General features: G+C 36.2%; 1 protein-coding gene across 1 annotated transcript in view; it reads left to right on the top strand.

The window, feature by feature from the left end:
* Positions 1-501: 501 nt before the first annotated feature.
* LOC102543282 (mitotic-spindle organizing protein 2-like) overlaps positions 502-25,818 on the top strand; it is a 111,267-nt gene continuing 85,950 nt past the window's right edge. Inside the window, exon 1 of the mRNA XM_006201166.3 lies at positions 502-858. Within this exon, the coding sequence (XP_006201228.2) occupies positions 502-858 (357 nt within the window). The remainder of the gene's footprint in view (positions 859-25,818) is intronic.

Below are 25,818 nucleotides of genomic sequence, written 5' to 3' on the forward strand. Positions count from 1 at the left end.
CAGAGAAGGTTCAAAATACTTGGGGCAATACTTGAAATCACTACATAGCTCCCACTGTGACTTATCTAGAGGAACAATACTCCTTTAGATTTAGAAGTTCTTGTTTTAAGTTGGTCCATTGCTGGATAATTATATTATGTATGCCGTGCTAATCTATCAATCAGGGATACTTAAAATCCTCTAACAATCCTTTTCCTCCAATAAAGTACTTCACGAAAGAATACAGAAAAAAACATCACTGCTTAATTTATTAGCCTCCCACTTATTAGCTGCCAAGTATTGTTAAAGTTATTTCTCTTCTCTGGGCCTCAGTTTTCTTTCATGTTAACTCAGATAACAAATTGTAGTGCCTAGTTAACGTAAGTCTCTGGCATATAATAGTCTCTCAAAAAGTCCTGGTTCTCTTCCCTACATCTGTAGCTGATTAGGACTTTATCGATAGACCCAGAAATAGCAATTAAAAATGGACATTGAGGGCACGCACCCTCCGCAGCCGTGCAGATGGCCGCGCCGGGTGCGCCCCTGGGGCCAGAGGTGGTTCTGCGGAAGCTGGCGCTGCGGTGGAAGAAGGTGCTGAGCGCCGAGGAGATGGAGCTGTTCGAGCTGGCGCAGGCGGCGGGCGGTGCCATGGACCCCGACTTGTTCAAGATCCTGGTGGACCTGCTCAAGCCGAAAGTGGCGCCCCTCGCCATCTTCCAGATGCTCAAGTCCATGTGCGCCGCGCAGAGGCTGGCAAGTGAGCCCCAGGATCCCGCGGCCGTGCCCCTGCCCGCGCCCAGCGTGCCCGAGACCCAAGGGAGGAGCAAGGGCAGCGGAGCGCTCAGTGGAGGCCCAACGCGGGCAGAACGCAGGGGCCGGGTAGGATCAAGTTAGATGATGCCCCCGCCAGCTGCAAAAAAACACAAACACGTGGAGGCTGAACAACATTTTACTGAACAACTAGTGAAGCACTGAAGAAATCAAGAAATCAAAAATAACTGGAGACAAAGGAAAATGAAAACACAATTATCCAAAATCTGTGGGATGCATCAAAAGCAGTTCTAAGAGGGAATTTTATAGTGATACGAGATTACCTCAGGAAATAAGAAACCTAATCTTACATGTAAAGGAACTAGAAAAAGAAGAACAAACAAAACCCAAGGTTAGTAGAAGAGAAACCATAAAGATCAGAGTATATATAAATGAAAGAGACTAAAAAAATAAAAAATAAAAAAGACCAATGAAACTAAGAGCTGGTTCTTTGAAAAGATAAAATTGATACACCTTTAGCCAGACTCATCAAGGAAAAAAAGACATGGCCCAAATCAATAAAATCAGAAATGAAAAAGGAAAAGTTACAACTAAGACCACAGAAATATAAAGGAGTATAAAAAGATTACTACAAACAACTATATGTCAATAAAATAGATAAGCCAGAAGAAAAGGACGAATTTCTAGAAATGCACAATCTCCCAAGACTGAGCCAGGAAGAAATAGAAAATATGAACAGACCAAATACCAGTAATGAATCTGAATTAGTAACAAAAAATAAATAAAACAAAAACAAACAAAAAAACCTCTCAACAAACAAAAGCCCAGGACCAAATGGCTTCATTCCAGGTGAATTCTACCAAACATTTAGAGAAGAGTTAACACCTGTGCTTCTAAAACTAGAACAAAAGTTTTTTAAAGCTTGTATAAAAAAAAAAAATTTTTGTATGGACACACAGGACTCTGAATAGCCAAAATAATCTTGAAAAAAAAAAATGGAGCTGGGAAATCACATGCCCTTGCTTCAGACTATACTACAAAACTACAGTAAAACAGTATGGTATTGACACAAAAATAGATACATAGATCAGCGGTACAGAATAGAGAGCTCAGAAACAAACCCATAACTTACAGTCAATTAATCTGTGACAAATGAGGCAGGAATACACAATGGAGAAAAGACACTCTCTTCAATACATGGTGCATGGAAAACGGGACAGCTACATGTAAAAGAATGAAATTAAAATTTTCTCATGCCATAAATAAAAATAAACTAAAAAAGGATTAAAGACTTAAATGTAAGGCCTGCATATTTTGGACTTGCCAGCCACAATCATATGCATCAAATCCTTAAAATACATATCTTTATACACACATCCTATTGGTTCTGTTTCTTTGGAGAGTCCTGATTGATATAGTGAGTTGAAGAGGATGAGTACTTTTAATTTCCATGGATATTGCTAAATAATCCTCTAACAGGCTTATTCTAAATTATATACCCACAAGCAATATTTAAGAGTGCCTGTTTTCCATATACCTTCACCAACATAATGTGATTTCAAATTTTATCTCATGAGTTTAAGAAAGTAACTCATTTTAATTTTATTTTGCATTTTCATCCATTAAATATTTTAATGTGTTAATCTTTCTAGAAAATACAATTTTGTTTGAGAAGAAATAGGAATACAATTTTATTTTTCCTGGATAATAAATTCCAAGTGCTATGAATTCAGTAAACTAAAACTTTTCACACTATAAACTGCCACTCGTGTCATGTCCTAAAAATGTATACATAAATATCTGGGGTACCCATTCATACATATCTCTGGTCAAAGCACATGAATATTTTCAAGGGTATGAACCTCATTTATTGACTAAGCTCTTCATTCTCCACTAGTTTTTTTTTAAACATTTTTTTTATTGAGTTATAGTCTCCACTAGTTTTAAATGCCCCTTGTATCTTATAATAAACTATTTAACATCTATTTCTCTGATTCCATATTTTATATTTTGTTCTGTTGTTTCCCCTCCTATTCTGGTGTCACTACTACAATGTTTCCACTTATTTCTCTTCTGTAGTCATACAATATATTATAAACCAAGATTCCAATTTTTTCCAGAATTTTCCTAGCTACTTTTGCTCATAATTGAACATTAGGATAGTTTTATTTTTTTTCTAAAAATTATTTTGAGATTTTAGTTTAATATTAATTAACTAGATTAGGCTGTGGAAAACTGGCATGTTTATTGTGCTAGGCTTTTCACATGATTCTTCCAAGCAAGTTTATTTCTCTATAAAGACAAACGTATCTTTATATAATGGTAAATTTGTACCATCCTTTCCCATATTTATCATACTTATTTTGATTTGGGGATTAATTTTAAATAACAGTAACAACAGATTGCATTGAATGTGTCTAAATGTTTCCACATCAAGCATAATACCAGTTAACAGTTATATAAAGTACTCATATGTACATATATTCATATTTATAAATGCAGATATACTACTACTTATGGAAGTGTGGGGAAGATCCATTTTTATTTCCACAAATATATAAATATGCCATTTTAATTTTACCAGTGCTGACATCCACATCCAGCTTCATCTAATGTTTTCTTTTATGCAAGAACAGTGACAGGATTAGGGAAGCAAGTTGGATTAAAAAGCACTTGGTTGTACAAATGGCCAATAGGTACATGAAAAAATGTTCAATATCAATAATTATCAGAGAAACGTAAATTAAAACTACAATGAGGTATCACCTCACACCAGTCAGAATGGTCATCATTCGAAAGTCCAAAAATGATAAATGCTGGAGAAGGTGCAGAGAAAAGGGAACCCTCCTACACTGTTGGTAGGAATGTAGTTTGGTGCAGCCATTATGGAAAACAGTATAGAGATTTCTCACAAAACTAAAGATAGTCTTACCATATGATCCAGCAATCCCACTCTTGGGCATATAGCTGGAGGGAACTCTAATTCGAAAAGATACATGCACCCCAATGTTCATAGAAGCACTATTTACAATAGCCAAGACATGGAAGCAACCTAAATGTCCATCAACAGATGACTGGATAAAGAAGTTGTAGTGTATATATATATAGTCGAATACTACTCAGCCATAAAAAAGAATAAAATAATGCCATTTGCAGCAACATGGATGGTCTTGGAGATAGTCATTCTAAGTGAAGTAAGACAGAAAGAGAAAGAAAAATACCATATGATATCACTTACATGTGGAATATAAAAAAAAGACACAAATGAACTTATTTACAAAACAGAAACAGACTCAGAGACACAGAAAACAAACTTATGGTTACCAGAGGGAAGAGGGGTGGGAAGGGATAAACCGGGATAAAATTCGAGATTTGCAGATACTACTATATATAAAATAGATAAACAACAAGTTTCTACTGTATAGCACAGGGAACTGTATTCAATATCTTGTAATAACCTATAATGAAAAAGAATATGAAAAGGAATATATGTATGTGTATGTATGACTGAAACATTATGCTATACACCAGAAATTGACACAACATTGTAAACTGACTATACTTCAATTTTAAAAAAAAGCACTTGGCTGAGTTACATTGTTCAAATCCATCTACTAATACAATGCTTCTTCTAGCACTTAGATTCACCTGGAGCGCTTACTAAAACCCAGATGCCTGTGCCCCTTACTCCCACCCCCTCCAGAAATTCTGATTCATTAGGTCTGGGGTGGAGCCCAAGATTTGCATTTCTGACAAACTTTGAGTTGATGCGGCTACCATGAGTCTACAGACTGTACTTCAAACAGCACTGCACTAAAGTCAGGTAATTTGCCCAGGATGCTCTTGAGCCAGCTGACCCACAATGTCTCTATTACTTGACATCTCGCCTTTCACATCTCATCTCACCTGCTCCCACATTTCACCAAATCCTCTGCCCCTGTGGATATTGAAACATTATACATTGTTCTGCCAATAACTAATACATATGGTTCACACATGCCTTTTTTTAGTTGTTAATATGTAACGTGGGGGAAAGTCCCTTAATCAGCTGTAGTAGACTCTTCCTGATATTTTCAAAGGTAATATTTATCAGCACCCTAGGCATCTCTCAGTATGCCTTCTCTCCTTTTACAACAATAAAATATTTGGCTGAGTCCATTTCTGAGTGTCTCTTTCTGCTAAATGTAGTCATGTGAAAAGAAACGATAGTACAGCGCCTTCCAGGAAACTTCCTTCAGTGACAGCTCATCCTTTGTCTCCCTTTCACCTCTTGATCCATTTGGTGGGCTTGGAATGAGTTACCAGCATCTGGGACCATAAAGTGAAGGCCCCACACAGATGCGTGAGTAGAAGGAGCCCAGGTCCCTGTCACAATGAAACGTCTTGCCCTGGACCACCTGTCCAGGGATCTACAAGAACAAAGTACTTACACATTTCTATCTAGTTTAAGTGAAGATTGGTTTGGGTTTTCAGTTGAACCTAATCCTAACTAAATTATTTGGGCAACTAGAAATGGTGTCTAAATAGTTGTCTTAGCCGAACCCTTTATTTCGATTTGATGAGCTACAACTATGTCTCACTTTTGTGGTTGCAAGATTATGAACAAGCAGTTGTTTCCTTCTTACCCTGCCAATGTCTTCATCCATCTAATTGACCAAGACATGTTCTCATAAATCCACTAACGTAGTACATTGTTTCTATTGCCACAGAATACATAATATGCCCAAGCATACATAATTGCATAATTATATGCTTATAAATGCTCTAAAAACAAATACATTTATGTACTTACCACTAACCAAAAACATTTTTCTTCTGATTTGTATTACCCACCATTTTCCCATCTGTGACAGGAGTCTAAATTTCTTCCTTTCCCATAAAAGTAGTCTGTCTCTCTCTCTTCTCCCCCAGATCAATAATTAGCCTACCACAAAACTGATAAGCAATAGTTTATACATTTATAGATATATCTCTATATATTTTAAGTTCAATCTCATCATGTCATCTCTAAACTTTTTCACTTTTTTCACCATTTTTTAAATTGCATATGGACCAACAATTAATACTCATGGGAAATATATACATAGTAGGATATAAATCTTTATGTGTGTATGTGAGTGTGTAAATAAAAAATGACAGACTGTAGGTTACAATCTTATCTGACAAGAAGCTATTAAAAGAGAATAATCAGTAGATGTAAGTAATCAAATGCTAGGTTGAAATTATTCTTTTCACATTCCTTTATATTTTGGTGGCCACAGACACAGTAAATATCAAGCAGCACTGGAGACTAGCTAGGGGGAGCCATAAGTTTGTATTTATATATGCTCTGTTTCTTGTCAGCATTATTCTCAGTTCCTGATTTTATGTTTGATGATAAGGAAGGGCATGTGAATTTCTGTGATACTTAACTATTTACCTATAAAGTTTTAGTTATGTCTCCTAAGAACACATCATTTATCCATGAGATGTGAAAGACCAGGAAGCTTGTTAAACTTGCTCATTAAAAAAAAAGAAAATGTGCTTGTTATCTGTCATTAAATGCATCAGTCACGGGCTGGAACCAATCATAAGGCCTGGGAGAGCCAAATGGGTGTATGTCTTTCCAAGTCGGCCCTCAGTGACTTCCCAGTGTTAGCGTGCAATCAGCCACGGTGGCAGTGTTTACACCACAGAAATGCGCAGGGTACAAATCAGTCCTTTGTTTCCCCTGGACTGCTGTTTGTAAAACATTTACCAGCACACCACTGAAGGTATTGAACTTGAATTTGTAAGAAACTGAACTTGCTCACTTAAGCTATAAATGAACTCATCAGATTTGTGTTAATTAATCCTAGCTGCTATTTTCTTACTAGACATTGAACATTTTGAGTTGTTCTCTCTTATACATGTAGAAAAACTGAAGTGACCGCTGACAGATCTGATTGAAAAATATTTCTCAGCATCTTTGTAATTCTACTGGCTTTCTCAGTTTCTCCATTTCCTTGGCTGACTTTTGTCTAATTCATCTTTAAAAACAGACAGAGGCATTGTAAATACTCTCACTAGTGCTTCCACTTTGTAGCTGACAATTGTTGATATATTTTAAATGTACATCATTTGGTATATAGATGTTATTAAATATATTTGTGTGGATTTTACTTTTAATCAATACAAAATGATTCTTTGCTCCACTGAATGATTTTTGTTTTGAGTTCTACATGAATAATGCCACTTTTTCGTTCTTTATCTTTTGCCTGTAACTTTCATTTTTAACACCTTTTTATTATTTTACTTGAATAGGGCCTTTCCTTAATAGCTCATTCTTGGAGGTGGTTTTCCAGTCCGATCAGAGGACCCTTTCCATTTCACAGCAGAATTCAAACTATATGCATTTATCATAAAAATGAATAGATTTGGTTTTCCTTAACTTTTTATTTATTTTATGCTTCCTTGCTATATTAAAAAGTGTACTTTGTTGGATTAGTATCTTTGCTTTTTCCCCCTCCCTTTGGTGATCTGCTATGTTGATTCCTCTGGTGTCGTCATCTCTGGGCTGATAGGGATATAGAATTATTTCTAGTGATTAACTTCTGTCCTTCATGGTACAGAGGGAAGAGGTAACATTTTTTCAAATTTATGTCCTGATTTTAGGACATGGAGGACAGAGTTTTCCTTCTATCTGCTTCCTCTCAGTTGCCGTCAACTAAAAAATATTACATCAAAGTGGCATACTTTGGAGTAACATATTCTATTATCCTTCAGAACTTAAGACTTGAGGTGAAAACCCCAAAGGACTTGTATGCTTTAAACAAGCCGATTACTAAACTACTTTCCAAGGCGGGATGTCAAGCTAACTACAGCTATTTTGTTTTTCAGAGTGGGATATGTGAGTCTGGACCAGAGCCAGATGTTTCAGGTGAGAGAGGAGACAGTACTGCTACCTACCGTTCTCTGTCTTCTGTTCATGGGATGTTCAGTCCCACCTGTAAGTAGGTGCTGAACAATAGAAATTCAGTTTGATAGGGCAAAACATTTCAGAACAGCACGGGCTCCCATATCTTCTGTTCGAGCCCTAACTGGAGGAAGCTTCGCTGTAAAATCATCACCCTCCCCGTGCTCACTGTATTTCCCAGTGGAGCTGCCACCCCACAGCCCTGCAGCACCTGCAGTTCACTGTGGGGAAATTCCTCCGAGTCTGTAAAACTGATCGCAGTTTTTGTTTTGGTATATTATCCACATGGTAACTGGTGTTTCAGCCAAGGTCTAATCAGGAAACAGAAACCACCTGGATACTTAGAGGAGCGAGTAATGCAGAGAATGGGTTATCCACAGAAATAAGCTGAGAAGCCACAATGGGGACATCAGAGCAATTCGAGATGAGCGACAGGAAGCCTCTACCTCTGCCGTGTCTGGAGGGATGGAGGGAAAAGGTTGTATCGGGAGGGTGCAAGGTCATCTGAGGAAGAGTGGAATCATGCTGGTCTGACTGCATGAAATCCCTCTTCTCCTTCAGCCCCCTCAAGGCAGCTGCTAGAAAGAAGAGTCCCAGAGCAGTGGGTGGAGGAGAGAAAGAGCCTGGTTTCTCCTTCCTTCAGTCTCTAAACATCTCCAGCTCTAGCTCTCAGTGACCCCAGCCACCACCAGCAGTCACAAGGAGCCTGGGAAATTGAGTTGACAGCCAACCTCCCCCTGCACACAGAGCAGGGGAGGTAAGGGAAGAAATGTGGCTGCAGCCCAGCCAGGCAGGTTCCTTCTCCCATCCCATGTGCTCCCATGGATTCCCAGGAGACTGGCTTGGTGCCGTACTCCCCTCCTGCTGACTTTGTTAGGTTGAGGTGTCGTCTCAGCACCCTAAATGTGCCATTTTTACTGACCCAGATAAAAACTTTCCTTACTTTTCATTAAACAAGACAAAATGAAAAAGAAAACCTACCCCTAAGGCATTTGGGAATGTATCTGATTCTATGAAGATTTACAGGAACAAAGAGATTTCCCTTAGAGTCGTATAATTTTAAAGTGAGTATTAGAACATCTTGTGTTTTAAGAAAGTCTCACTGTCATTTCTGCAGACTGGGCTCATTGCTCCGGTCATCCATTCAACTTTCAGCTATCTGTTCTCTTTCGGTTCATCTTCACGGTGCCCCATTCCTCACAGGGTCAAGAAATAAAATAAAAATCCACCAGTCTGCCTCCCCTAGTTCTCACCTGTGGGGTGTGTGTGTGTGTGTGTGTGTGTGGTCTCTTCAATCTCTCCTCCCAGCTGAGCTCCAGGCCAGCCTTTACACATCCCAGATGTGGGCTGAAATTTTGAAAATAACATCGGAATGCTGTCATAAAGGCAGAAGAGGAGGGAGATCCCCTGTCCTCCTTTGCCCTGAAGAGCCATTCTGACCAGTCCCATGTTTATCTCTTGATTCTTCATTTTCGATGAAGCATTCTTATTAAAGTTGCACGACAATCAGCCAGGACAGGTTTGGCAGACGCCCCCACCATGCACCTCTTGCTTCTACGTCAGAGACACGTTACAGTATGCAGAGTTCTTACTTCACCATGTGGTTAAGTCTGAAAGATGACCAGTGATATCCTTCTAGACCCTTTCCTGAGACAATGCAGCAACAATCGCCTTTAAACAGCACGCTGGGGGCTTGCTGATACCCCGAGGCTCAGCCTGACCGGGGTGGCTAGAACACGCTGACTGCATCTTGTCTCTGGTGGAGAGGGGAGGACTAGCCCAAGACGCAGCTATTGCAAGGCCATCACCTGGGGCTCCAGCCGCTCCTGCTGTGTCTGCAGCCTGGCAGATGCTTGATGCTTCAAGCCACGAGGAGACAGCTGGTGGGAACAGGAGGAAATGTGGGAAATTATCGTTTAGGTGTATGTGCAATATATGTCGGAAATTGATACCTGAGCATTCATTTTACTATTGAATGTAGCTGGTAATCTGAGAAGTCTTTCTTGTTTAAATCTGTGACTAATTTTGTTTTATTGTTTCATAGTCCTTTTTATTTTTCAACAAAAAGTTCAACAGCAGTGATATTTTAAAATGAATGTGACTGTTTGGGAGAACTTTACTTAACATTCCCCCCTTTTATCACAAATTATCTCCAAAGATAATTCTTTTTTTTTTTTTTAAGTTCTGTCTCATTGTTTGACCTTATTATTTACCTAGGGGCAGCAAAGGTGTTAATGGACCAAGAAGGCCTCCTCCCCTGACTTTGCTCAGCAAATCTCCAGCCAAATGGCAGGAAGCAACTACTGAAACCAGAGGATTTCTGCCAAAACTGTTAAAAAAGGAACCGGAGATTTGTAAAGGCCTCTGTTACTTGCTTTTCTATTCCAAGCCCATGAAACTACCTCCTGGTTGGGTGACTTCATCTTTGTTCAAGGCCCCCCACATCTGCCAAGATGCTTGCCCTGCTTATTATCTGTGAGGCTGGGACCCTGACAGTTAGAGAATAAGGCCAAGCCAGTTTGTCTGGACCAGCTTTGTGAATATTGATTCCACCTACAAAGTACAACCCATGTTCCATCATGGGGACTAGTTCCAACTGGTGCCCCAAGAACTATGTCAAGTATGACAACCTATATACAGCCTCCACTGCACAAATGATTTGTCCAGTTTTATCTGGTATAAGGAAGAGAGTCTTACTAAACTTCAACTATATTACTATGAAAAATAAGAATATTCAATAAAAAATTTGAGTCTTTTGAATATGCCTTCTGACTCAGCTAAACTAAGAATTAAAGATAAAATAAGACAAAAAAGAAAGGATATATATATACATACACATACATAAGTAGAAAAAATAAGACCAATATACCAATAATATTAAAAAAAAAAAAACGAAGACACACAGGACAGTTAAATGCCTCCCATTAGTCCATTCACTTCAGTGTAACTAATTCTTGTACCACTGGCATTTGAATTGCCAGTCTGCTTTCAGGAAGTCATCTGCTTGGGACTAAAAAGTCTTGGAAATCTCAACTGGGTCCTCAGGTACAGTCTGAAAGTTGCTTAAGTGCTGACAGCTCAAAAGCCAGTAACTGGAGGTTTAACTTTGAATGGGACAGTCTTTCCCAAGAAACTGTGACTGTGCTGGGTTACAGACCCAATTTCCATCTCTTTCGCTTATAGCAGAGCCTTCAGGCAAGCATCGGAGGAAAGGAGAACTATCTTCTAGTGACACAACTAATTGGCTGTGGTTAATGTATTACAATAGCTAGTAAGATCAGATTAATATCCTTGATTGGGATAAACATGTTACTATTTCCTAAGAATGGGATCAATAGTTCTCCTGAGAATTAAAAACACCATGGACAGTGAGGACACTGATACATCTTCAAGGGCTTCCTTTTCCATCGTGGAAGGTGTACGACCTCTGGAACATTTATGTGGAACACATTTACCAATACCTAGTGCTCTTAGCTTTGACAACTCTTCTCTTGCAGTTCTTACACTATTTTGAGCCAATTAGGAAATATAGAGGATTCTGGCGCTTGCAACTATTATTTTTAATCAACTGAGTTGATTAAAAAAAATAGTTGCTACCATGATGTACAGAAGCCCTTCTACACGGAAGGCAGTTTGTTTTACAATGGGATTGTTTTGATCTACAGTGTTATACTTAACCAAAACATAATGAATTCTGTGTTCTCTGTAGTTTTAAATTTTCTGTTTAACCAAAAAATACAAGTGATACTTTTTGGCTTTTTCTTCTACGCATTCGTGTTTAGTTTAACTTGTTATGCTTTCATTTGCAGGATATTAGAAAGTTTCACATGTGCCTTTGTGAAAGTACTGCATTTCACATTAAGAAGCCAAGTTCAAAAAATAAAAATTATGTTTCAGTGGATTCAGTGTAATATTTGAATCAAAAACTAAACAAATGGTTAGTCTTTGAGAAATAAGTAACTAAAGTTCAAAAGATTAGAACAAATATGTTCTATGTTAAGATAGTTCTGGAGATTATTCTAATTATCTTTACCAGTTCCCTTGGAGCTCTGGAATTCTACAGATCTTCAGGGAAATAAACATTTCTTGCCAACTTGCAGAACTATGGAGGTGAAAGGTGTAGCCACATTTTTAGGTTTTTGTTGTTTCTCTAGTTATTCATTAGTAAGTTTCTGGTATCTTTTACCTAATACGAGGATTCTAAAAACTGTCATAGTGATAAGCCCTGATGTTGCTTGAGTTTTTTCCAATAAAATGATAATATCAGCTGTTTACTTATCCCTTGTCTCTTTCTCATAAAAAGGAGAAGAAACAAGAGACAGAGATACAGACAACTCACCATCTATTGCTTGACCCTTTTTGATTGCTTGAATTTTAGAGGTACAGAAGTTTCATTTAATCATGTGTTATATTAAGAAATTCTACTGTATTTCTTTTCCTATTTCCTTTCAAATGACTCTTCTTATAGGTTAAAGGTGTCCCTTAGATAAGCCCACAAACATCCTGGAAGCAAGAAAAAACACTCAATATCAGTTTATTGCTGTAATATTTTGCCGTGTCATTTGTCCTTAATTATTATTAAGATGTATCAGTTATGTTCTTGTTTTTAAGAACAAGTTGTTTTATAAGAAAAGTAATTGCATCATTTATTCTAAAATGGCTTCCCCTTTGTTCTTTTGTATGCATAACAAACAACCCCCAAATTTCATGCCTTAAAACAAAAAACGTTTGACTGGGTGGTTCTTCAGTTCCACACGGTATGAATGCAGACCACTCAGTAGTCTGGAGGGCCCAAGACAGCTTCAATTCTGCAAGTAGGGCCTTGGTGGGGACAGCCAGATGGCTGGGCTCAGCTGGGACTGTTTGGAGTATCTACATTGACCTTGCCAGCATGGGGGGTTCAGCAGAGTTGGTCTTCTTTCATAGCTACTCTGAGAGCCAGAGTTCCAGTGATCAAGGCAGAAGCCCCAGGGCTCTTACGACCTGGTCTTGGAAGTCACATGGCCTCACAACTCCCATCTCTTATTGGTTGAAGCAGTCACTAGCTCACTGAGATTTACGTAGAGAGAACATAGACCCCTATTACTCACATCACTCCATCGGTGAAATTTTCAAGAATTTGCAGTTAGGTTTTGAAACCACCAAACCTTACTTTAGGAGGCTTTTCCACATCCATTCTTCTAACATCTAAAATATTTTTACTCTTTCCTTATCTTAGAAATGGTGTAGTTCTATGAAATCATTTGGCTTTAAGTTCATTGATGGTAGAGTTTACAATTTCATGATCTGTAATTTTTCTCTAGCGTTTCTTGCCTGAAATAAGGGTGCTGGTATTTGTGTTTATTATCTGAAATGCTGGTAATACTGAGAGCTATCTTTGGTGGGAAGTAACTTAATCAGTGATAGGCTTTATACTTCCATGATAAAATACAGATATTTTTAAAGCCAAAAATGTAATTTCAACTTGTTAAATAGACTGTATTTTGTATTTCCATAGAAATACAGAAGTAGAATATTCTCAAAGTCCTGGTTTTTTTAATTTTATTGCAAATACGAGTATATACTTTTTTACTTGAAAACCTTTCCTCTAGCATTTCTCTACAAATCAGGTGAGCACTGATTGACAGATTAGACTTACTAATACTGCCTTCCCCTTTCCTAAGTGAGCTGTTCTACTTACATTTTTGACATTTGGAAATGACTGCTTGTCAACATAGTCAGTGATATATTGAATAAGAAACTGTTCTTCTACACAGTTTTCCAATCTCGCATCTTCCCTACTTTTTCTTTTCTTTTTCTCTTCATAGTCATTGTTCTTACATGAAACAATTAAAAATGACTAGGAATTGTCTGTCTTCCCTCTATCAAGTTCACTGATGCTTTATTTAGTTTTGTAAACTCAGCTTTTAGAAACTGATGTAAAAGATTCTACTAGTCTGCTTGCTAATCTTCATGACAATGATACTGTCTCATCCAATTGGCTCTGCCACACGTAACCCTACTCCACAGGGCTGGAGTCCCTCCATCCCAGAGAAGGGCCATACAACATGCTCCTCACATTCTGGTAACAGACGACCAGATGGGATACTATGCACTGTCCCAAGTGCTGGATTATAGTATTGCAGTATGAGGAATGCTGGGCTAGAATCCAGGATGCTTAGCTTATCACACTGTTGTGGACATCTTTATCCTGAGAAAGCACTTGGGGATGCCATTACTCCTTACCCTCAATTCCTTTGTGGGTTACATGATGCTGGAGTCATCTCCTAGATCCAGAGGGAGGCACCTGGCCTGGCTTGGCTAAGTGACATGTCTCATGTCTCTGGCCACAGTTCAGGGTATTAGACTTAGCACTTTTGCTACAACTACATAGCAATTACACAGAAAGAATCAAGTATTCTCTTTACACTGAGGCTGTTACCCAGAACATAGTACTTGAGCTTCTGGTGGCCATATTTGCTACCATTTAAGAAAAATGTCCTGTGAATAAAGTCAATTTGAAGAAAGTAGAGTCAAGAAAAAGATCAATTCCTGACTAAATTTAAAAATTTTTTAATTTTAAAATTTGAACACTGCCTGAATTCATAACTACTCCATTGACTTTTCACTTATGAAATCTATAGGCTTTGGTTCCATTTATAAGTAGTCCTTACACAGGCAACTCTCACTTGGAGTGATAGGAAACAGATCACTGGGTGCCAGGAATGGTGTGAAGTCACTGACAGGGAAGGTGAACAATGCAATCCCATCAAAAACCAGTTGACCGTATATGTGTGCCTCTAATTCTGGGCTCCCTATTCTGTCCAGACAATCTATATGTCTATTCTTACACCGATTCCATACTGTCTCGATTACTGTGGCTTTATAATTAGTCTTGAAACCAGATACTCTGAGTACTCTGTCTGTTCTTCTTTAAAATTATGTTGGCTGTTATAGGTACTTTGAATTTTCATATACATTTTAGAATCAGCTTGTTAATTTGGAAAGAATTGACATCTTAACAACATTGGGTCTTCCAATCCACAAACACATTGTATTTCTTCAGTTATTTAGTTTTAATTTTTCCTGTTGATTTTTATAGTTTTATTACACAGGTACCATACATATTTCTACTAAGAATATCCCAAGTATTTCAGGTTTTTGATCCTATTATAAATGGCATTTTTAAAATTTCAACTTTAAATTGTTTGTACTAGTGTATAGAAATATAGTTGATTTTTTAATATATTTATCTTTGTTCTACAACAATGCTAAATTCATTTATTAGCTCTAGTAGATTATTGGCAGATTATTTAGGATTTTCTATATACATGATCATGTCATCTGTGGTAAAGACAGTCTTATTTCTTTCTTTTAATCTGAATGTCCTTTATTTTTTTTCTTGCCTGCAGTACAATGTTGAATATAAATGGTGAAAGCAGATATTGTATTTTATTTTATGGATTTTAGCCCATTACTCTCATTATTTATTTATTTTGCTCAAATTGACCAAGACAAGAGGAGTAGAAGCCTCTTTAAGATGGCTGTTCTATCCTTCTGACATCATTTTTGAGAACTTCCTTACTTTTTGGCACAAGATGTTTGGGCAAGGCAGAATTCTAAGATGGTCCCTGGGATTTCTGCCCCCTGGTGTACAAACATGGTATAATCCTTTCCCCTTGGAAAGGAGCAGCATAGTCATTCCCATGATTGTGTTATGTTATATAAAACTCTGTTCCGTTAAAAAAAAAAAAATGTAAGTTTGTTTTCCATGTCTGTGAGTCTGTTCCTGTCTTGTAAATAAGTTCATTTCTCTCTCTCTCTTCTTTCTTTTTTAGATTCCACATATAAGTGATATCATATGGTATTTTTCTTTCTCTTTCTGGCTTACTTCACTTAGAATGACATTCTCCAGTTACCAGAGAGGAAGAGGGGAAGAGGGAAGGGATAAATTGGGAGTTCGACATTTGCAGATGCTAACTAATACATATAAAATAGATAAACAACAAGTTTATACTGTATAGCACATGGAACTATATTCAATATCTTGTAGTAACTTATGGTGAAAAAGAATATGAAAGTGAATATATGTATGTTCATGTATGACTGAAGCATTATGCTGTACACCAGAAATTGACACAACATTGTAAACTATACTTTAATAAAAGTTAAAAATGTGTGTGTATATATATATATATATACACAAAAAATTCCCCACAACATTATGTAAAACTCTCTACAGGGATTGTCCTGCTGGCTTTGAAGAAGAAAGCTACCATGAAGTAAGAGGGTCATAAAGGGCCTTTGAGAGTCTTTTGGGATCTGAGAGAAACCACCACTGACAGCCAGAAAGAAAATGGGGGTTTCAGTCCTCCATCACAAGGAACTGAATTCTGTCAACAATCTACATAAGCTTGGAAGAGGACTCTGAGCTCCAGATGAGAATGTAGGCTGGCTGGCCCCTTGATTTCAGCCTGGTGAGAAGCTAAGCAGAGATCCATTTAAGCTATACCTGGACTTCTGACTTACAGAAATGGTGAGATAATAAATGGGTGTTATTTTTTCTGCTAAGTTTGTGGTGATTTCTTATGCAGCAATAGCAGACTAATACAAGTTCTAGGCTCCCCTTGTCCTTTCTCTGCCCAAGCTCTGGAATCAGTCATTTTTTTAAGGAGTCTTCCAACAATGAGAAAGTTGGCAATAATTATATATTAATAATAAGCCTGGCTACACTTTATATATATATATATATATATATATATATATATATATATATATATATATATATCTCCATCCTCTCATACACACACACACACACTATGTATTAGAACAAAAATACAAACCCACCTCTATTTATCTGCATATATCTTTAATCTTCTTTTTCTCTTGTTTAATCTTTTATTCTTGTCAGTTTTAATGGTATAATTTAACTCATATCTATTGCTTATATAACTATTAATAAACTGCATACAGTGATCCTCTCTTCCTTTTCAAAGAACTCTCCTTTAATTTTACTGACTTTCTCTACTGCTTGCCCTGTTTATATTTCACAGATTTCCTCTTTATTACTTACTCCCTCTATTTTTGCCTTCATTTTCTTTTTTCTTAAAAAAATTTTTTTTAATTGAAGTACAGTCAGTTACAATGTGTCAATTTCTGGTGTACAGCACAATGTCCCAGTCATGCATATACATACATATGTTCATTTTCATATTCTATTTCATTGAAGGTTATTACAAGATGTTGAATGAAGTTCCCTGTGCTATACAGTGGCTTCATTTACTATTATTTTGTATCTTGTTGAGGTAGAATCTTGGGTTTGAAAGAAAGCTTTTTAATTTTTTTTCTGTAAAAGCATTTAAAGCTATAACTTTCCCTCTAGTTACTGCTAATCCCACAAATTTTGATATGTTGTGTTTTCATTATCATTTGGTTCAAATATTTTCTAATTTTCCTTATGACTTTTTTTGATGATTATTTAGAATTTTTTTTCATTTCCAACTATTTGGAAAATTTTTAATATTTTAATTAGTAATTAATTTCTAATTCCATTGTTACCGAAAAACACTCTGTGTGACTTTGATCCATTTAAATGTATTGAATGTGTCCTATATTCCAGCATATGACTTATCTTGATAAATGTTCCACATGCATTTCAAAATAATGTGTATTTGTTTTGTTAGGTGGTATGTTCTATAATTAGCAATCGGGTAAACATGATGGTGTGGTAAAGTCATTTCTATTCTTAATGATTTTCTGTCTCCTTGTTTATCAGCTACTGAGAGAGGAAAGTTGAAATCACCTATTATAATTTAAATTTGTCTATTTCTCATTTCAGGTCTGTCATTTAACTTAATTATGAAATACATACATATTTAGGGTTGTTATGTCTTTTAGAAAACTTGATCTTTAATCTTTATAATAATTCTACATTTTTAGCAGTATTTCTTATACTGAAGTTTACTTTGATGTTAGGATAGCTACTTTGGCTTTCTTATGATTAAAGTTTTCATAATATATTTTCCATTCTTTTTGAAGAACAGCTTTATTGAGCTATAATTCACATACTGTAAAATTAACTCTGTTAATGTGTACAGGTGGTTTTTAATATATTCAGAGTCATACAACTAGTACCACTATTTAATACCAGAACATTTTTGCCTCCCCGAAAGAAACCCTGTATCCATCAGCAATCACCCCTTCCACTTGCCCTTGGCAACCACTAATTCACTTTCTGTCATTATACATTTGTCTATTCTAGACATTTCATATGAATGGTATCATACAATATGCAGCCTAGTGTGACTGGTTTTATCACTTCACATGTTTTCAAGGTTCATTCATTTTGTAACATGTATCAGCACTTCATTCCTTTTTATGGCTGAAAAATATCAGTTTATAATTCATTTTAAATTTTTTTTTGTATAGTATAAATTAGGAGTCCAGCTTCATTGTTTTACAGCTGAATATCCATTTAACCCAGCATATCTTGTTGAAAAGACTATTTTTCCCCAGTAAGTCATCTTGGTATCCTTGTCAAAATCAATTGACTATAAATGTAATTTCATTTCTGGACTCCCAGTTCTAGTCCATTGATCTGTCGATGTTTATGCCAGTACCATACTGTCTTGATTACTGTTAACTGTGTCATAAATTTTGATATCAAGAAATGTGAGTCCTCCAGCTTTGTTCTTTTTAAAGACAGTTTTGTCTAATCCAAATCCTTCCATTTCTGCATGAATTTCAGGATGTTTGTCAATTTCTGCAAAAAAAAGACAACTGGGATTTTGATAAGAATTGCACTGACTCTATAGATCAAGTTGTGAAGTATTGTAATCTTAACAATATTAAGTCTTCTGATCTATGAACATGAGCTACCTTTCCACTTATTTAGGTCTTTTTAAATTTCTTTTAACAATATTTTGTAGTTTCCAATGTGCAAATGTTAGCTTCCTTTGTTAAAATATTCCTAAGTATTCTTATTCTATTTAATGCTATTATAAACAGAATTGCTTTCTTAATATGGTTTTTAGATTGTTCACTGCAAGTGTGTAGAAATAAACAATAGAAATAAATTTTGTGTACTGATTTTGTATCCTCCAACCTCGCTAAACTTATTAGTTCTAATTGTGTTTCATGGCTTTCTTAGGTTTTCTATATACAAGATCATGTCTTCTGTGAGTGGAGATAGCTTTACTTCTCCTTTTTCAGTCTGGATGTCTTTTATTTCTTTTTCTAATTGTCCTGGCTAGAATCTCCAGAGAAATGTTGGACAGTATCTTACTTTTAATATACTTATAATCTATCTCTGTTACATTTTAAGTGTGTTTTTTAAAATAGCATCATAGTTGTGTAGTATATTATATGAATATGCCATTCTCTACCCTTTAATGTGTTTATTTTACATTTCATGCACTTTTTTTATATGATTGAGGTCAGTGGTATGATGGTAAATAGGCTTTCCTAAATAAATGCCCTAACTTTCAACATCTCTTGATTTCCATTGTGTAAATATTCCCATCAATGCTGGTTTCAAATTACCAACATGCTATCACTAGACGGAGAGTTGGGAAAGGTATCCATCATTCACTTTCATGAAGTGGCATCAGTCGACTCCAGCACACACTAAAGATGGTTTAATATGACCATCTTGCTGTTTGTTTCATGTCTCTCATTTTCTTGTTTTTCCTCTTCATTCTATGCCTTTTGTAGGTTGAATTGTCTTAGAATTTAATTTAGTCTTCTCTATTGAATCACCTATACCACCATGTTCTATTTTTTTTCAGTGATTGCTCTAAGGTTTACCATAGACATATTTAACTTATCACAGCCTGTCTTCACATAATATATCATTTCACTCATAATATAAGAACCCAACTTATAACAGCATACTTACCATTTCCCCTCCTCTGTCTTACTCTCTTCTTAATTGATTTCTTGTAAATTTTATTCCTAAAAATGTGATTAATCTTACAGAAATTATCACTTTTTGGTTTAGAAAATCAATAATCTTTTACACAATTTAAAGTGGTAAAATGTATTTTATGTTGCCACACATATTAGCCATTTATGGCATTCTTATTATGTTCTACATATTTGAATTTTTATTTAGTATTCTTTTTCTTTAGCCTGAAGAACTTCTTTAAACATTTCTTTTTGTAGTACAAACTTGATAAGAAATTCTTTTAGGTTTGTTTGTCTGAAGATATATTTTTTTTTACTTTCATTTTGAATTTTTTTTCTTTTTTTTTTAATTGAAGTACAGTCAGTTACAATGTGTCAATTTCTGGTGCATAGCACAATGTCCTAGTCATGCATATACATATATATTTGTTTTCATTTGAATGATATTTTTGCTGGATATAGATTTCTAGTTTGACGATTAAAACTCCTTTCGGCATTTTATAAATGGCTTTCTGGCTTGCATTGTTTCTTATGAAAAGTCAGTTTATTCTTAACTTAATAACCCTGTATGTAATGTCTTTTTTTCTTGAGCTAATTATAATTTTTTCTTTATAATAATTGAGTTTTTAAAAAAAACTGATTATGATGTGCCTTTGTCTTGGTTTTCTTGTTTGAAGTATATTGAGCTGTTTAGCTCTCTAGATTAATATTTTTAATTAAACCTAGAAAATTTCATCCAGTAAAATGTGATGGATATGTTTATGGCCTAGATTATGGTGATGGTTTTATGACTGTAAATTATCTCCAAACTTAATAAGTTGTATATATTAAATATGTATGTTTTTATGTAAGCCAATCAGACTTCAGTAACTTATTTAAAATTTTTTTCTGATTTCTCCCTTTTGATACTCTTATCAAACATGTTGGGCCACTTGATGGTGCTCCTTAGGCAATGTATGCTTTGTTATTGATTTTTTAAAAATAACTTGAGTTAAAATATACATACCATAAAATTCACTCATTTTACCTATATAATTTAATCATACAATTTTTTAGATTTGCAGAGATGTGTAAAATTGTCACGATTTAATTTTAGAACCAACCCCCAAAAGGAATCTTGTGCCTGTTTATAGTGGCTCCCATTTCCACCCCTAGCCCTAAGCGATCACTAATCTACTTCCATCTCTATGATTTGCCTTATCTTGACATTTCATGTATATAGGATTACACAACTTTTTTTCTTTTGTGTCTGGATTCTTTCACTGAGAAAATACATTAGTATTTGAGATTTGTTTGCTTATTTTTTAATCTCTTTTCCTATCTCTACTTCAGTTTTGATAGTTTCCATTGTACTTTCTTCAAGTTCTCTTATACTTTTTATTCTTTTTTTGGCAGTGTCTGATATATTAAGTCCAATGCATTTTTTAATTTCAATTTTCAGCTCTAGGAGTCTGACTTGGCTCTTTGTTATAGTGTCCATTTCTTTCTTCATTACATACGTATTTTCCCTTAATCTTTAATTACATTCATTAAAGCTGATTTACAGTTCTTATCTGTTAATTTTATTGTTTCTGTCAATTCCGGATCTGCTTCTATTGACTGATTTCCTCCTGGGTATAGGTCATATTTTCCTGAGCCCTGCACTTCTAGTAAATTTTTTTGTATGCCTTCTGTTGTCAATGTCATCTTACTAAGTGTCTGAATTTTGTTATCTTTCTTGGAAGAAGGTTGGGTTTTGTTCCTGTGAGCAGTTAATCTACTGCAGCTTCCCTTAGTCTTTTTGAAGCTATTGTAAAGCTTTGGTGGGCATGTGCAGCAGAAGTTCTACTGTGGTGGTAAATTAGTTCTAGTCTCAGCAGAGGCTTTCTGGAACCTCTACTAAATGCCCAGTTGTTCAAGGATGTGTCTCCACTCTGTCTCAAGCACAGAACTTGAATGCCTTCTCGTTCTGTGGATGCTCTAGTGGGTTTTCAATTTATAGTTCTCCGGGAGTTGTTTTTGCCTGGTCTCACAGGGTGTCATCCTATCCATGTGCAGATAAATATTTAGCCGAAGACTCAAAGGGATCCCTATGAAGATTTCTGGAGCTCTTATTCTGTGCACCTCCCATTCTCTTGCTTTCTGTAACACAAATTCTAGCTGCCTCAGCCCTCTGTCTTCTTAGCTCAGTGAGACTATAGTGCTGTGCTTGAGTTCTCCCTCCTGCCCCATGGCCTGAAAGGTGTTTTCACGCAGTCAAGCTGGGTAATTGTAGGTTTACTTTGCTCATTTTCCTTCTCTCAGGGATAATAGTCTTGTACTGCCTATCGTCCAATATCCAAAGATAGTTGTTTCAAATATTTCACCCAGTTACCTAGTATGTTACTATAGGAGAGTTAGTCCAGTACCACTACACCGTCATGGCAAAAGCCTTATGTTTCAAGACTGTAAATTTTTAAATCAGAAATATTTTTTCCAAGAGGTATCTTATCACTTAAAAAAGTATTTAAAATAATTTTCTAAATTACCAAAGGGATATTAAAGTAACCTTAAAAATAAATGTAAGAGATGACCAAGGTATTTAGCTGTGGCTACCTTTATGCAGGTCAATGAAAAACAAAACTTTACAATCCACGTAGTAATTAGGAGTTTACGTTAATAGTTTTCAGTGTATGTCCCTCCCATTTTTATCTCCACTTATATCCTCGAAAGATAAGTCATTCATTTGCAAAATATTTTCCTTCTTAAAAGAACTGTTTCCAGAAGGGGCTTATATTTGATTTGAGACAGTCATTTGGAGAATATACAAGTATGAAAAATACATCTGAAAATATTCTCTAAGGGAAATTGTATTAGCTAATTACATGGGTTCAGAGTAAATGTAAAGTCTGTCCAGCTTCTCTCTGTCAATCTAATAGGAATAGTAATAATAATATATACTTCTAAAAATTTTATTACCTGCCAGGTAATCCAAGTGCTTTATGGATGTTAACTTGCTTGATAAGCCTATGAGGTAAATATTATAATTTATTCACTCTACAGATGAAGAAACAGAGCTACAGAGAGACGAAATAATTTTTCCAAGGTCACACAGCTAGAATGATTCAAACGTATTCTGGATAAATTTTGGAGAAGGTGCCTCTGACCTAGCCAAAAAGCAGACTTCACTAAATGAGGTAATCATTTAAATTTGCAATCCCTTTTGATTGCTGGCTCAGGCCCAAACTCATACTCATACCTAAAGAAGATCTTGCCAGATTAAGTCAACTGGAGTGCTGCCTGTGTTCATCGTATAAGACTCGTATCATCATAAATATCCTGTAACGGAGGCCAGGATTTTGGGCAGAAGTAGTCATTCACATCAGCAATGTTATTTGGATTGAAAAGGCTGTTTTGTTTTTTTGTTTATTTGTTTTTTGTTAGCATCACAATAGTTTTATTAAAGATATTGTTTGTGTGTATTTAAATGAAAACAAAATTCAGGGTTGGTTGACTGAAAGAAATTTTATCTTTTCTTACAGGGTTAGAGGTTGAGAGACTTGGAAAGTAGCTGTGCTTTTTGAACTCTTGGCAGGAGACAGATCTTTCTTTCAGCACATAAAATCTTAGTGATTGAATTTTGTGTGTGTTAAAAGCCCCCAGAAGAGAATTGCTTATCTTATTTGGTAGAGAGTCTACTGATTGAAACAGAAAGTAGTGGCTAAGAGAAGGGGAAAAGAAGGTGGTCCTGGCGAAGGTAGGGGTTCCAGTTGTGAAAGGGGTGATCTTGTGATATTCACACCTTATTTAGAAAAGAAGGACTATTTCCTGGGGCCCTGGCTCACCTAGTGCACGCTGGGTTTTGTTCACAACCAACCAGAAAGAAGTGCCACTTTGGTGGGTGAAATCTTCTAAGAGCCAAGTTATGATAGGTTGGAAAAATCTATGGATTCTTTTAGTGACAGTGGAGACACACAGACCTGGATTTGTCAGGAATACATAAGCATCTCTACAGGGGCCTGAAACCCTGGGGTATGTGTAGGGTGGTTAGGACTACTTCCTTGGGGATTTCCTCCCATCTGAGTCCTTGGCTGGCATGGCTAAGGACATACACTGATTATACCTGAACTGAAATGCACCATTACCTGACCCACATGGCATGACTTGATGGTACAAACACATCTCCTCTGGATACTATGGCACCTATTAAAACTCTACCTTTTAGGGCTTCTACCGTTGAAAAAAAAATGTTCCCCCTTTTCCAACACATATGGCTAAAAAGAAAAACAATATTAAGCCGGAATTTGCACAATTTACACCAAAGAGAAATTAAAATAGTTTTTTTCTTGGATTTTCAGATTATAATATTCTGGATAAATTCACTGAAGGTGAACTTAAATATTTTTTTCTATTTCTTACTCATTTTTTTGATGCACAAGCCTGCTTAGTCTGCCCACTTAGTAATTCAGTACAGGCCACTAGCCAGCTCAAATGTGAAAGTTTTTTTTCACACCCCATATTTGTTTTAGTCTTGAACTTACTTGCCAGTCATTTTCACCAGCACACAAATTAAATTGTTATATGAGTATGTAGCTATGGCTAAGACAATAATGCTTACTTTTGTAAACTTTTAGAAGAAAGTTCACAGAGAATTACTGTAGCTTTTTTGTCTTTTATTATCATAAATATCCTGTAACTGAAACCAGGATTTAAAGTGAGAGCAGTTGATTTGGAGATGGGGGGGGCTGAGTGAGGCTCAGGATACCCTATCTGAAAACATATTTTGATAAACATTTCTTCTGGGAAACAAGGGAACTGAAGGATTAAAAACTTTCATATGGTCCTGGGCAGGGAAATATCTAATAGCTCCAGCTAATAAACTGGTTTCAGAGAACTGGAGCACGCAGTGGAAGAGTGAGAAAGCACTGAGCTGTTATGCATATTCATACCAATCTGATGCATTTGCAAATTTGACATTAATAATCTATGTACAAAAATGAACATTTTATAGTTATAAAATAAAGGAGCTAAATTTCTAAGAAAAGCATGTGAATTAAAGTGAGTCAAATATTTCAGATCACTATCATTTAAAAAGTCATCTTATGAAAATTATGGGAATATTTTAAATTAGCAGAAGTATTTTCCAAAATCTAAGTCAATAAAAAATCCACATTGCAATTTTGAAGTTGGTTTGATTTATCTGAAAACAGGACAATTTTTGCCATGAATTTTAACAAATATGCAAATCTGTTATGTACAGAATCATGTACAGAAACCAATTATTTGCAACGCAGATCAAACTTGTCTAATGAACTAACAAATGAACAACTTCATTTAGAACTTAAAAAACAACAAATTAATATTTGTAAATATGCTATTCATTGAGATATTATGGGTTTAAAATTGTTAATAAAAATTATAACTTACCAGAATTTGTCTATCTTTATTTTTATTATTTACTCAAAAAGTGTTTTAAAATTAACTTTACTGTTTCAATCCCTCAATTAAGTCTTCTCAGCAGGTGGGCATGTCCCATCTGCTAATTTACCAGTTATTTGGATCCCTTGCCAATTGAATTATTTCTAAATGTGGGATATTTATACAACTGCTCAGGGGTGAGCTGTTAGCCTACAGTTGCCAATGTCTTCACGAGATAAGTATCAACTACTCTACCACACGAGGTGCAAGTTATATCAAGTCTATTTTCATTTTCCCAAGTTCAATTAAAATTGCTTAAACCCCTCCACGCCAGGTGGGAAGGAAAGCCTACAATACACCCTTGGGATTTCCTCAGTCCCTTTGCTCATCCAAAAATGGTGGTGGCTTTTTGACTAACAAAGAGGTGCATCTACTTTCACTTCTATCTGGGGATGAACTTTGTGTCTTAAGATCTGCTGTTGCCTTGTGGTCATTGCTCCTTGCTGCTGCATACGTTCAAGAGCTGCAGGGAAGTCACCCTCAACCAACTTCTCCCCAGGTCATCCTAAGCTTCCAAGGAGGCCCCCTCTGTGGGCAGCTCTGCTTGATCCAGGGTTCCTTCGCTGGGCTCAGGAGACCACCTAAGGGCCCTTACAGCTAAGTGCTTCTGCCCAGAGGTGCTGTGCTTGAGCTGATTAGAGGGTCAGCCCATCAGAGGACATGCAGCTAGTGTCCCTCTCTCCAGTCTCAGACATTCAGGGAGGTGGAGGGAGGGACTAGTCAGCCTCCTTTCCCGCCCAACTCTCGAGACACAGTGTTCATGCCACACCATTCATCAGAAAACAGAGTTCGATTGCCTCTGAGTTGGGCCTAAG

This window comes from Vicugna pacos, chromosome 5 (genome assembly GCF_048564905.1).
Source record: "Vicugna pacos chromosome 5, VicPac4, whole genome shotgun sequence".
NCBI classification, from domain to species: Eukaryota; Metazoa; Chordata; class Mammalia; order Artiodactyla; family Camelidae; genus Vicugna; species Vicugna pacos.